Source organism: Delphinapterus leucas, chromosome 7 (assembly GCF_059928025.1).
Source record: "Delphinapterus leucas isolate spDelLeu-1000000601 "Yukka" chromosome 7, BTC_Dleu_Yukka2, whole genome shotgun sequence".
Classification (NCBI taxonomy): domain Eukaryota; kingdom Metazoa; phylum Chordata; class Mammalia; order Artiodactyla; family Monodontidae; genus Delphinapterus; species Delphinapterus leucas.
Window position 1 is genome coordinate 38,630,453 of NC_143135.1, and position 14,935 is coordinate 38,645,387.

The 14,935-nt window shown below is 38.4% G+C and overlaps 1 protein-coding gene across 9 annotated transcripts in view; it reads left to right on the forward strand.

Annotated features, from left to right (window-relative positions):
- Positions 1 to 14,935, forward strand: part of PIK3C2A (phosphatidylinositol-4-phosphate 3-kinase catalytic subunit type 2 alpha) — a 104,594-nt gene that overhangs the window by 57,594 nt on the left and 32,065 nt on the right. For all 9 annotated transcript variants that reach the window (XR_016393814.1, XM_089915093.1, XM_089915092.1 and 6 more), the window contains 5 exons: positions 6,535 to 6,678; positions 8,473 to 8,521; positions 8,602 to 8,812; positions 11,063 to 11,185; positions 12,272 to 12,439. Coding sequence is in view for 8 of the 9 variants with exons in the window: in XM_089915093.1 (XP_089771219.1) it covers positions 6,535 to 6,678; positions 8,473 to 8,521; positions 8,602 to 8,812; positions 11,063 to 11,185; positions 12,272 to 12,439 (695 nt within the window). In the remaining variant the exon portion in view is untranslated. The remainder of the gene's footprint in view (positions 1 to 6,534; positions 6,679 to 8,472; positions 8,522 to 8,601; positions 8,813 to 11,062; positions 11,186 to 12,271; positions 12,440 to 14,935) is intronic.

The following is a 14,935-nucleotide window of genomic DNA, read 5'->3' on the forward strand; positions in this document are numbered from 1 at the left end:
TTTGAGAGATTGATGAGGGGCACTTCTCCCAACTTGAAGGTTCAAGGAAGGCCTCTAAGAAGGGATGCTGCCGGAGCCAAGTCTTAAACAGTATGAGTTAGCTAGAAGATAGTTGGGAAGGGCATGTGAACAAAAATACATAGGTGCGATACATATGTGGAAGTGTAAGCACTTCTCTAATACAAAGTGTGAAGTGAAGGTTGAAAGATGAAATTGGAAATAGCCAGATATAAATTACCACCATATAATTCACGTGAAGGAGTTTTACTTTATTCTCCAGATCGGGGGCCATATCCAGTCCACTTCCCATTCTTGTAAAGAAAAATTTGGGGGACACAGCCACATCCATTTGTTTACATATTTTCTATGACTGCATTTGTGCTCTGATACTAAAGTTGAATATTTGGAACAGAGACCATATGTCCTGCAAAGCCTGAACTATTTACTATTTTCATTTTACAGGAAAAGTTTGTTGACCCCTCCTGTAGCCATTCAAGGTGTTTTAAGCAGAGGGTAGGAAGTGGAGTGCGGTGGGGTGGGTGACTTGTTTAGTCTTGAGCTCTGAAGTCACTCTGGCCAAATTGTGGAAGTTAAATTTAGGCTTGGCAGGATTGGTTTCAGGGAGACTACTTAGGAAAGTTTTTGATAGTAGTCCAGGTAAAAGACAGTGAGTGTGGTACAGGTAAAGAGGAGGGACTGATTAACAATATTTAGTAGATAAAATTGGTTAGATTTTGATAGGTAATGAGATGTAAGAGAAGAAGAAATAGTGTAGGATGACCTCCAGATTTCTAGCTACTGTTATACTTTTTATCAATATATAATTATGTTGATTTATCCAACAAATATTACTGAGTATCTCCTCTCTCAAGGCACTGTTGTAGGTGCTGAGGATGTGGCAGGGGACAAAAGAAACTAATCCTTGCCCTTTAGAGAATTTACATTCTAGTTAGAGGAAACAGGTAGTAAAATAAACTAGCAAGGTATATGTTATATCAGGTGGTAAGTGCTATTAGAGAAACATAGAGGAGGGTAATGTTGCAATTTCAAATAAGGTAATCAGAGAAGGCCTCATTGAGAAAATGAACTTGAGTAAAGAACTGGAGAAGGAGAGGAAGAAGCTACCTGGTTATCTGGGGGAGAAGTGTGCCTGGTATGTATAAGGTCTGCTAGGCTAGGATAGAGTGAGAAAGGGGGCAATAGTGGAAACGAATGAGGAAGATTTTTTTTTAGTCACAGGAGAGAGAATGATGGCTTGGACCAGAAGTGATGAGACGGGGTTGAATTCTGTGATAATTTTGAAGTTAATGCTAGGAGGATTTACCAATAGATTGGATGTGGAGCATGAGAGAGAGAGAGAAGCATAATTCCAAGGTTTTCTACCTGAGCATTTGGAAATTTGGAGTTGCTTTTAGTGAGATGTAGAAAACTGAGAGAAGAACAGGTTTGTGGGGAAGATCTGAACTCAGTTTTGGACATTATGTTTGAGATGACTATTATTCATCCAAGTAGTGATATTGAGTAGGCAGTTGGATATGAGTCTGGAATTTAATGGAGGAGATCCAGGCTGGAGATAATAAACTGGGGAATCATCAGAATATAAATATTTTGCAGCCATAAAACTGGATGAGATCACCGAGAAAACCACTGCAGGTAGAGAAAAAAAAAAAGTTCAAGGATGGAGCCATGGGTATACTCCCATCTTATAATAAAACAAAAAATCCACATCCCCCTGCAGCAATCACCCTACTTCTCTGTTCTCCTTATAGCAAAACTTGAAAGTTAATCTGTTTTTTCTGCTTACACTTCCTCTCTTCTCATTCTCTTATGAACCCACTCCAACCAGGCTTTCATTCTCAACGGTTCTCTGAAACTGCACTTAAGATCATCAAGGACTTCAATGATCAGGATTCCAGTAATAAGTTCTTAGTCTTTCTTTTTCTCAACTTTTCTATCGTGTTTGATAGAGTTGATCCTTTCTTCCTTCTTGAAATACTCACATGGCTTCTGGGATATCACATTCTTGGTTCTCCTACTTCCAGTGTCTGCTCTGTGTTCACTCTTACTTGTGGCTTCGGAGCTCCTTATGATCTCCTTATCTTCCTGACCTCTATAACATTAGAATGCCCAGGGTGCTCAGTTCTAGGACCTCTTTCCTTCTCTCTGTATTCACATCGTAGGTGATCTCGTTTAATCTCATGTCCTTAAATACCCTACATATGTTGATCATCACTTCAGATTCAAATGTCTATTACTTGATATTTTTATATGAATGTCTGACATCTCAAATTTAAGATATATGAAACTGAATTTTTATGCTATCCTTCATATCTATTCATCAGTCTTCCCCTTCTTAATAAATGGCAACTCTGTCCTTCCATTTGCTCAGGCCAAAACCTTGTAGTCATATTTTATTTCTCAAGAAAAAGGTATTTCACATCCCACATGCAGTCTCATTCCTGTCAGCTCTGCCTCGAAAATACATTCAGAATGTGACCACCCTTCATCACTACCAAAACTATACTCCTAGTCAGCTATAGTAGTTAACAGTAGTTCCTTACTGGTCTTCCAGCTTCTACCTGTCGTTCTATAGCCTGTCTTCAATAGGCAACCAAAATTATCTTTTAAAAATAAATCACTAAATGCAATGTGGTATCCTGGATTGTATCTTAGAAGAGGAAAAATACATTAGTGGAAAAACTGGTGAAATCTGAAGAAAGCCTGCAGTTTAGGTAATAGTAATTGAATGAGTGTTAATGTCTTAGTTTTGACAAATTTAACATGGTTATGTAAGAAGTTACTTAACCCATTTTCCTTTAATGTTGAATGAGAACTCTCTTTACTATTCTTGCAACTTTTCTGTAAAATTGTTCCAAAATAAAAAAATTATTTAAAAAAATGAATATAATCACAGAAAGCAAATGTAAAATAAGAGAAAATCAAAGCCAAAAGATGGTTCTTTGAAAAGATTAATAAAATTTGTAAACCCTTAAAAATATTAAATCATGCCACTCTTTTGTTCAAAATACTGTTTACCATCTCAGTCAGTAAAATTCAAATCCCTAATTGTTGCTTCAAGGCCCTACACATTCTGACCCACTACCTCTCTGATCTGGCTTCCTACCCCTTTCTTCCTTTGTTCTAGCTGATCTGCAGGTATGCTCCCCAGCTGGGACCCTTGTGCTTATCCCTTCTTTTAATGCTCTTTCCCCAGATACTTGCATGACTTACCCTTTCAGTTTATTAACGTCTGTGCTCAAATGTTGTCTAATCAGAGAGCTCTTCACTGACCATCTTATCAGAAATAATAGTGACTCTGTATAGCTTTATTGAGGTATAATTTATATACTATAAAATTTACCTATTGGATGTGTACAATTCAATGATTCTTTTAGCAAATGCATAGAGTTGTATAATTGTCACTACAGTCCACTTATAGGATATTTTCATCACTCCCAAAAGTTTCCGTGTACTACTTTCCAGTCATTCCCCATTCCCATCCTCAGCCCCAAACCACTACTGATCTGGTTCCCGTCTCAGTAGATTTGCCTTTAATGGAGATTTCCTGTAAATGGATCATACCTTATGTAATCTTTTACATGTGATTTCTTTTACATACCATACTGTTCTTAAGCTCTGTCCATGTAGTATGTATCCACAATTTTTTTTTTATTGCTGAATACTTCCATTGTATGGATATACCACATTTTATTTATCCAGTTACCCAATAACTGACATTTTGAATGTTTGTAGTTTTTAATTATTATGAATAATGCTGCTATAAACATTCATGTATAAGTCTTTGTGTGGATGTATGTCTTGATTTCTCTTAGGTAGGTTTATGGGAGAGGTCAGGAAGTTGCAAAGTTTTGATCCCTCCTGGTCTTAGTTTTCTAGGGATAAGATGTTAATTTATTTCACTAAAATGAAGTTAGGGTGGCAAGTAGGGGTTTTGAGGCAGGGAATAATGGTTGGCTTCATCTTCTAAGGGGAATGGGAAAGAGAGCTGACCAGGGCTCGTAAAAGGAATGTTAAATGGCATGCAGATGCCTGCTGAAATTGGAGACTGTTGGATCTTTAGGGTTGTGAGATTTTCTTTAGAAGAACTAGCTGCCTGGTAGAAGAAGCAGAGAAGTCTCTGAGCTCAGAGAGGTTTGGTCAGAATGAGGGTGTGAGGGCTGGAAGCAAAGGAGATTATGATCAGAATATGGTATTGTGGTTAAGATTCTGATAGGGTACAAATATGGGGTTGAAGATGCTGTGAATTTTCAACATTGACAGGTTTTTTTGGCTGTGTTGGGTCTTCGTTGCTGCGTGTGGGCCCTCTATAGCTGTGGTGAGCGGGGGGCCACTCTTCGTTGCCGTGCACGGGTCTCTCACGGCGGTGGCCTCTCCTGTTGCAGAGCATGGGCTTCAGGAGCGCGGGCTTCAGTAGTTGTGGCACAAGGGCTCAGTAGTTGTGGCTCACGGCTTAGTTGCTCCGTGGCATGTGGAATCTTCCCAGACCAGGGCCCGAACCCGTGTCCCCTGCGTTGGCAGGTGGACTCCCAACCACTGCACCACCAGGGAAGCCCCACATGGACATTTATGTAACTGAGGCTTCTTATAGAATATAGAGATAAACGTCCAGAGCAAAAATAAGGCAGGTAGTAGGGGAAGTGACCACATGTCAGTGGCAAGGCAGATCAGTCAGTCAGGGGCCAAGTCAGGCAACAGAAACTATAGTAGTTTTTTGAACAGGGAAATTTAAAGAATTGTTAATTAGTAAAAGGTAATTAATTACTATAAGGGGTAAAAGAGGACTGAAGCAGGAGTTGGCACATTATGGCTCACATGACAAATCTGGCCCGTTTTTGTAAATAAAGTTTTATTGGAACACAGCCTTACTCATTCATTTATGTTATCTGTGTCTGTTTTCATGCAGAGTTGAATTGTGACACACTGTTTGACCCACAGAGCCTAAAACATTTGCTGTCAGGCCTTAAAAAAGTGCCAGCCTTGCTCTGAGGGGGTCCAGAAGTAACAGGTGCAAAGAAGCGCAATTATCAATTCTACATTGAGGAGTAATGTGGATAGTGAAGGAACTTTGAGGACTTATGATAGAGCCTCTCCCTCAGCCCCAGGCTGAAATTTGGCCTCTTTGAAGAGGGTATGGCTATCACAGGAGCACACAGGTTGCCTATGGCAAAGAAATTTGGTAGAGCTGTCAGATTGGAGGAGCATGGCTTGAGGGTACAGCTGGAGCGGGTTGTTGAGGACCACTGGGCTTCCATACTGAATTTAAAAATAGAGGACTGGAACCCTGATGAGAAGTAACTTCCTGCTGTTATTGCCTTTGAGTGTCCTTTCAGTGCCCTCTATTGACAAAACCTAACATTGTGCTAGCTGGCAAAGGAGAAATGTTTGTAAGGTCAAGTTCTCGTATCACAGAGTAGAGCAAAGAAGGGTGAATTTGGAACTGATAGACAATAAATTGATAACTGGCATATGAAAAACGATGGAGAATAGTATAGGAGAATGGCACGAGCCTCAAAACTGGAAAGGTTTTTGCATGAAGGTGGAAGAGCAAAAATAAGAAATACAAGTCAGGTAAGCAAAAGCTGGGACCTTCGGGATCTGAGGACTGCAAGGTAATTGGGTATTTGAGAAAATGAGGTGGTTTCATTTACACGTGAAGATGAAGAGAACATTTGGTTTATGGTAGCCAAGCCTCAAAGGTGGAAAATTTTAAATGTTTAAGGGATGGTACAGTACTGAGTTTCAGCCCATTCTAACAGTACTTGGCATTTAAGTTTGGTGTAAATATTTGATGAATTAATCCATTATATAAGAATGTTTTTGTTTCTTAATGAGATATGTACTTTAAAACGATGATGGGGGAGTGGAGAAGGATTTTTGAATCATCCTCATCAGGTAAATTATTTTATAATATATTTGTACATGTATACCCACATGGTGAAATGATCTGTGGTTGAATAGTAAGGAGGGATTGTCCTCACAGAAGTTTTTTCATCAGACAAGACTTAGAAAGTATTGGTTGTATAGATGCAAATGATGCTGAAAAGTTGACTCACTTTTAGTAACTGTTGCCCAGTGTTATTAATTTGTGACCAGTCTCTGAACAACCTGGTTTTTGATACCAGATTTTTGCAGGAGAGCGAGAAGTGTTGATGTTTTTAATGTGGAAATTATTCACAAAATGAAAATTAAAAAGAACTCTAGCTTTTTTAAGTCATTTCATAATTTGTTAGTGATTTATTGCTTTTGCTTCTGATTCTAATAAGAAATTAAAGGCATTTGCATATGAATAATTGTACAGGCAAAGTGAAAATTAACCAGGCCTGCTTTTTTCCTATTTCAAAGTAACTTATGTAATTGAAAAGCTATCTTGTTTCTTTTCTTTTTCATCACAAAAGAGTAAAGGAGGATATCTGTTCTTAGGCACATGTGAAATGTCTGGTTTTTTACTTCATCTCTGAAATAGATCCTTTAAATTTCATACGCTTATGTTTATTTTACTTTTTATTTTTAAAGAACCAACATAGAGTGGTAGATCAAGTAATTAAAGCTGTAAGAAAAATCTGCAGTGCTTTAGATGGTGTGGAGACTCTTGCCATTACAGAATCAGTAAAGAAGCTGAAGAGAGCAGTTAATCTTCCGAGGAGTAAAAGTGCTGAAGTGAGTATTTTTTAGTAATTAGCATTTTATCACGCGCAAATATGTACTTAAGTGAGCATCTGTCACTTAAACTGGGAGATTCTTGCTACTGCTAGACAAAGTGTTAACCTTTTTTGTTTTGTTTTGTTTTAAAATAAATTTTATTTATGTATATATGTATGTATGTATTGGCTACGTCGGGTCTTCCTTGCTTCGTGCGGGCTTTCTCTAGTTGCGGCGAGTGGGGGCTACTCTTCGTTGTGGTGCGCAGGCTTCTCATCGCGGTGGTTTCTCTTGTTGCAGAGCATGGGCCCTAGGCGCGCAGGCTTCAGTAGTAGTGGCTCGTGGGCTCTAGAGTGCAGGCTCAGTAGATGTGGCACACGGGCTTAGTTGCTCTGCGGCATGTGGGATCTAACCAGACCAGGGCTTGAACCCATGTCTCCTGCATTGGCAGGCAGATTCTTAACCACTGTGCCATCAGGGAAGCCCAAGTGTTACCGTTTTAACTTTGGCTTTTACTTTTGAGCTGATTTGGTCACTTACTTGGTAAGGTGGGGAATTCCTAAGAGGAGATGGACTGCCTTGAAAAACTTTGTGAGAGTTGACATTGAATAGGTGGATGCCCAACTGAACTTTTTGTGTGTAGAGAGTAACTCTGGCAAAAATGAGTTGGTTTGGGGTTTTAAGGTAATACTACGCTTGAAGGACCTGGATAGTAATAGCTAACATTTCCCTCCCTCTGGATGGAAGTGTTCATGATTGTCAACGGGGAAGTTCTACTTTGGACTATACCTCCTTCCTATTGGAAAGACCCAGGAGCCTCAGTAATAGTGACTTAAATTGCCTCAGAGGCAACCAGGTTAGGAGCCCTCACTTGACAACATACTGTTGCATTTAGTAAAAGTTCTCCCCATGATGTTTCCACCGGGATTTAATTAACTATTTTCAGAGGGATGTTCATAGCTTTGATTGGAAGGATGAGAGAAAGATCACAAGACATGATAAATTTAAAGAAAGGAAAAGTTACATTGTTGGCATGTTCCTCAACAAATGTTTAGGAGCTAGCTTAATCCATTCATTCTCACAGAGAGCCTATTCTTATGGTATATAGAAATTTGGGTCTCTCGTGTTTTGTTTGTTTGTTTTTTCCTTTCTTATTATGTGCTTGTTTTTATAAATTAAAAAATATGTCTGAAATCACTTGGAGGTGATAAACTGCCATGGTCCTAATGTTGTCTGAGGCTTCTACTCATATTCATTTGCTGGATAAAGGAGCAGAGAGTAGAAGGAGAGCTCAATTCGAATAATTATAAGAGCTTTTTTTGAGACACTAAAGGGTAATAAGTAGAGTCTAGTTTCTTTAAGGATATGCTTATCATGCTAATAGTAGAGCAAGTAATGGAAATGCATTTTCTTCATATTAAAAGTCATCTCTGGGCTTCCTGGTGGCGCAGTGGTTGAGAGTCCACCTGCCGATGCAGGGGACACGGGTTCGTGCCCCGGTCCGGGAAGATCCCACATGCCACAGGGCCGCTGAGCCTGCGCGTTTGGAGCCTGTGCTCTGCAACGGGAAAGGCTGCAGCAGTGAGAGGCCCGCGTACCGCAAAGAAAAAAAAATCATCTCTTTATTTGATTTGGGATATTCATTTTCTTTTTGCAGTCTTTTTTTATTGTTTTATTCTGCGGACACTTGGGAAGTTTCTCCTATGAAGGATTTCTTTGATATAGAATTTAATAAATGTATTGAAATAAAAGGTAAACATTTTATATTACGTCATGGGTGATTTTCTCACTAATTTGTATGTATGTAAGCAGGTGACTTCACTGTCTGGAGGAGGAGACACTAGCAAGAGTTCAACTAGAGGTATGTATTGAAGTTCCTTAAATTTTAGGAGTAATTGTTGCTTTTTCGGAGAATTATATTAACAATTTCTTTAAACCTAGGCTCACTGAATCCTGAAAATCCTGTTCAAGTAAGCATGGACCAGTTAACTGCAGCAATTTATGACCTTCTCAGACTCCATGCAAATTCTGGTAGGGGTTCTGTAGACTGTGCCCACAGTAACAGGAACATCAAGGAAGCATGGACCACAATGGAACAGCTCCAGTTTACAATTTTTGCTGCACATGGAATTTCGAGTAACTGGGTATCAAAGTAAGTAACTATTTAAAAGGAGATATGTATAGCTTCACCTAGAAGCTAATCTAATCTTGAAAAATGTCAGCATCCACTGTTACCTTGGCATTTAAATGGATGATACGTGATCCACCAGATACCTTTGTGGTTTTCCTAAAGATTACAGAGATATTTGATGCTGTTCTAATAAAAAATATCACCCCCACTACGTACAGAAAAGGCAGGAAAATATGTTTAAACTTACAAGGGCAAATGCTAGTTAATAAATTAGTCAATTTATGACTGCTATTTCTGCCTTTCCTTTAGAACCAGGGTAATGGGACTATAGCACATTTTTGTCCCCTCTTTAGTAGTTTACAGTTTACTCTTTGCTAGACTTTGAAGTATGCAAGAGCATACTTCTTCTATTGAATTTTTAATATGGGTTTTTCCTTTTTGATTTTTTTGTCAGTGCCAAAAAGTTTGCCACCTTCAACTTATTTGGAAAAGATTAGTATAAACTGAAAAGCCCAAATTGAATTTTTTTTTCTTTTTTGCGGTACGCGGGCTTCTCACTGTTGTGGCCACTCCCGTTGCAGAGCACAGGCTCCGGACGTGCTGGCCCAGCGGCCATGGCTCACGGGCCTAGCCGCTCCGCGGCATGTGGGATCCTCCTGGACCGGGGCACAAACCCGTGTCCCCTGCATCGGCAGGCGGACTCTCAACCACTGTGCCACCAGGGAAGCCCGCAAATTGAATATTTTTAATGAAATTGTTTTATAATAGCTATATATATATATATATATATATATATATATATATAATAGCTATAAAATAAAGCCTAGTTATAGATACCAAACATAAATTCTGCTTTAGAACATAAACTGAGCATTAGGTAATATATAATATAATGACTTGAAAGTGGTATATTAATTCATTCAGTAAATATTTACTGAGCACCATCTGTGGGCCGTATTCTTAGTACTAGGGATTCAGCAGTAAACAAGGCAGCAAAAAATCTTTGCCCTCTTGGAACTTGCATTTAAATGGGTACTATTGGTCTCTAAAGGTATTTCATTCTTTTAAATAGTTACAGAGATAATACCCTCCACATCCTCCATACAAAACCATGTATACACACAATTAAATTTAGGGACACTAATGAGGAGAACAAATACTCAGTAGAAAACAACACAGTGATAATTAAGATGGAAGGAAAGTTAATACAATGCTGATTTTTTTTTTTTTTTTTTTTTGGCCACACCGCACAGCTTGCGGGATCTCAGTTCCCTCACCAGGGATTGAACCTGGACCACAGTAATGAAAGCTTGGAATCCTAACCACTAGCCCACCTGGAACTCCCAATAGAATGCTGATTTAAAAAGAGGTTGAGGGAATTCCCTGGTGGTTCCAGTGGTTAGGATTCCGTGCTTGCACTGTCCAGGGCATGGGTTCAATTCCTTGTTGGGGAACTAAGATGATGCAAGCCGAGCAGCATGACCAAAAAAAAAAAAAAAAAAGGAGAAGGTTGAGAAAAGCAATTAAATAGTTAGCTTTGTGAACCAGTGAGATTAGATTTGAAATATATTTAGAATGATTAACAGATTGTATGAACAAAATGGTTAATGGGTAAGCCTAGCAGTAAGTTAGAGTACTAGTAGAATACAGTTTTATTGAACCTAAAACTCCTGCTCTACAAGATTGCCTGACTGAATTACCCGGCTTTGTACTTGTAGCAGTTAGGGGCTAAATCATTGCTGTCCAGTGAAAGAATGCAATAGCATCTGTCCCCTTGGATGGAAGCCTCCTAATAGATTAGGAAGACTGGCTCAGTGCAACTCAGGCCCATGCACCATTAATATGCTAAACTGACTCTATTTCAGTGGCTTAGCAAAGGAAAATAGCACCTAGGGGAGATAAATGTTTGTACTATTACTTCCTAGAATTTACCTAGAAATGAAGAATTATTCAGTGTCATTTAACTAAAATCTAAAGCTAGTAACTAACTGAGCACAAAATTGAGATAAATTCTCCAGCTGGTATCAATACAGCTCCTTTAGACTGGCACCTAGTGGTATATGTTCCCTTCGGTATTCCCTTTGCTATGCCTCTATTTTTGTAGGATTTGCAATACTTAAATTTTAGATGTTTTTCCATAAATTCAAGTGAATGGTAACCAAATTATTTCAGATAATAGTCACTTTTAGGTAAGAATGGCTAATGATACATATTTGATTAGTTAACTAATTTGTATTATCAAATAAAAATTAAATTAATCTCTTTTCTCAGTTATGAAAAATACTTCTTGATATGTTCCCTGACTTACAATGGAAAGGATCTTTTTAAGCCTATTCAATCAAAGAAGGTTGGCACTTATAAGAATTTCTTCTATCTTATTAAATGGGATGAACTGTAAGTGAAATTTCTGGCTTTTTATTCTTTCAGTATGCCGTGTTCTTTACTTTTATCCATTTATGCATACAGCTTTCAGTTTTAATTACAAGTTCCATTAAAATTCGTTAAATTCTTACTGATATCTTAAAGTCTCTTCTAGATACAATTCTATAGAATGGACTGAAATTCTCATTTAAAAATCTGAAATATTCTTTTAAATCTTCATATTGTTAAATTGCAGAAGGTGCCATCAGTTCTTCCTAGGCTTTGTCAAGTTAAAGTTACGTATAATTCTACAAAGATGGTTTTTTATAACACTGCTTTAGTTCAGTATTTATTCTGTAACACTGTATATAGGAAGCCTAGTTCTTGGTTAACAGATTTTTAAAATTATCTTAAATCCATGTACAAGATGATATTTTGCACTGTTAATATTTTTAAAATATTGTCTTCAAACTAAGGGAATGCTTTCATTATTTAGACAAGGAGGCAATTGCAGAACTTTTTACTTTTTATTCTGCATTTATTTAATGGTTTCCTATTTTTCTTTTATTTTTTTAATTATAAAAATAGCACATGTCTGTCAAAGCAATCAAATAATACAAAAATGCATGTGGGGTGGAAAGTGTCACTTTATTTTCAACTCTTAACCATCTCATCGCTCCTCAGAGTGACCACTGTTGGCCTTATGTGTCCTTTCAGATTTAAAAAAAACAAAAACAAAACACTGGTAAACATATATGTCTGTCTGTGTATGTATGTGCACACGTAAATCTCGAATCAGAAATAAACATTCATCTAGCTTTTCCTAAAGGAAATAAAAATGATTATTATTTTGCCTAGAAATTGACATTGGCAGTCTTAAGTAAAAGTATTAACAAATTTTTGAAGAGAGAAACGTTATGTGTTTGAAATTATAATGAAATTTATTTAAGATTTTTATAGTATTTGTTAGCGAAGCTTACTGCTTAAGTAAAGGTTACTCAGGATTAAAGATTATTTGATGAGTCAAATAAAATACCTAAGATTGTCAGTCTCGTTAAAGCATTAAACTTCATATTCAGTCTAATTTGTTTTTTCTATTAATACATTTTCCCCCCATAGAATCATTTTTCCCATCCAGATATCACAATTGCCATTAGAATCACTACTTCACCTTACTCTTTTTGGAATTTTAAATCAGAGCAGTGGAAGTTCCCCTGATTCTAATAAGCAGAGAAAGGGGCCAGAAGCCTTGGGCAAAGTTTCTTTACCTCTTTTTGACTTTAAACGGTAAGTGTTACTGAGTTGTAATGGTGAGTTACTGTGGACACACTTGCAGCATCAGAATTGGGTAGAGAGTTGAGTGGGGAACAGTGACGTAGGTGATGAGATAATGAGTTGCCTCATTTTTTCCGATGTGATTAAAGGAGGTCATTTCAGAGACACAGAGGAAACCAAAGTTGTACTCCTATAGTTTGAACATATCTATATGGGTATTCAAAGGATTGTTTGCCACTCACTATTCCAGAAGAAAAGCAGCAGCCAGTTCATTCTTTAATTGTAATTTATGGAAAGCATTATGTTATGACCTAATACTCGTGGTCTTACAAGTTCCTTTGATATATTTTTAAAAAACCCCACAGGGGCTTCCCTGGTGGCGCAGTGGTTGAGAGTCCGCCTGCCAATGCAGGGGACATGGGTTCGTGCCCTGGTCCGGGAAGATCCCACATGCTGCAGAGCAGCTAGGCGCGTGAGCCATGACCGCTGAGCCTGCGCGTCTAGAGCCTGTGCTCCGCAACGGGAGAGGCCACAACAGTTAGAGGTCCTTGTACAGCAAAAAAAAAAAACAAAAAAACCCCACAAACTCCACTTTCCCTCTTCGCATCTCTTCCCCATCCTTCTCCAGTTTAAGAGAGTCTACAACTGCGTATTATTCCCTTTACCTAACTGATCTACCCTTACTGCTATGGACCCCTGGCCTTTAATCTTCAAAAGTCCCACATGTATGCAAAATTAATTGATCCTTAGGGTTAAAGGAATTCCTTTTGAACTTTGTGTCTACTAATAGCCATTGGGATAATGTAGCTGGCCTTTCAGCTATTTTGATTATGTTTTAAGTAATAATATGTTCCATGAGACCATCAAGTGTTTTCCTAAATGAAAAAAAATTTAATTGAATAAGTTTGGAATGTTTGATATAGCACGTGATAACACTTTGGAGCATGATAATGGACATTAGCATATTAAAGTATCTCTAAAGTTCTGCAGTCAAGAAGCCTACTGTGTTTAATAATAATATTACTGTAATTATAAATACATAACATTTACTGTATGCTGGGTATTAGTCTGAGTGCTGTATACATAGCCTTATATACCTCACAACAACCCTATGAAGGTAGGTATTATTATTATCCCTTTTTACAGAGGGGAGAATCAAAGTGCCTTGCCCTTGGGCGCTTAGCTAGTAAGTGGCAGAAGTGGGATTTGAATATAGGCAGTTTGGCCCCAGGGTCTGTGTTCTTAACATTATCCTATATTACCATTCTCAGACTTATTTGATACCATAGTACTTTTTTTGTTCTAGAATACATCTTTTAAAACATTGTGTCCCATGGGACAGTTTTGGGGAAATGACTTAATAACTGATCTATTTAACCTACAATAAAACAATTAAAAAATAAGAGTTAAATTCTGCTAATCTAGTTCTACTTCCTTTTTCCTCTTAAATGACAAACACAGTTTGAATTTCCAGTAATCATTTTAAAAATCATGTGGTGTTTGAAACACTGACTTCATTAGTTTTGTTTTTGAATTATTCTTATGTACTTAAATATAGCATTTATTCACACATTTTTCTTTTCTTATAGTCACTCCCCCTATATGTGAGGAGGCAGTTTAAGATTTTTTTATTCTATAACTTCTTTTGGGCTCAAATTTTGTTTGACACCTGACATAATTCTGAACTGCCAAAGGCTAGATAAAAGCAGTTGAAGAAATTGCTATTAGGACTTCCCTGGTGGCACAGTGGTTAAGAATCCACCTGCCAATGCAGGGGACCTGGGTTCGAGCCCTGGTCCAGGAAGATCCCACATGCCACAGAGCAGCTAAGCCCATGCGTCACAACTACTGAGCCTGTGCTCTAGAGCCCGCGAGCCACAACTACTGAGCCCACATGCCACAACTACTGAAGCCCGTGCGCCTAGAGCCCGTGTTTCGCAACAAGAGAAGCCTCTGCAATGAGAAGTCCATGCACTGCAACGAAGAGTAGCCCCTGCTCGCCACAACTAGAGAAAGCCCGCACACTGCAACCAAGACCCAACACAGCCAAAAAATTTAAAAATTTAAAAAAAAGAAATTGCTGTTAATGATGTATATTTAGAACCGTTTGCTAAATATAATCCATGACTACTCTGAAACAGAATATTGGCCCCATAAAGGAGGAGAATTGTGTTCTCAATTGTCTTTCCCCCCCCACCCCTATAAATTTATTTATTTATTTATGGCTGCATTGGGTCTTCGTTGCTGTGCGTGGGGTTTCTCTAGTTGCAATGAGCAGGAGCTGTTCTTCGTTACGGTGCACGGGCTTCTTAATGCGGTGGCTTCTCTTGTTGCGGAGTACGGGCTCTAGGATTGCGGGCTTCAGTAGTTGTGGGACTCGGGCTCAGTATTTGTGGGTTGCGGGCTCTAGAGCACAGGCTCAGAAGTTGTGGCACACGGGCTTAGTTGCTCCGTGGCATGTGGGATCTTCCCAGACCAGGGGTCGAACCTGTGTCCCCTGCATTGGCA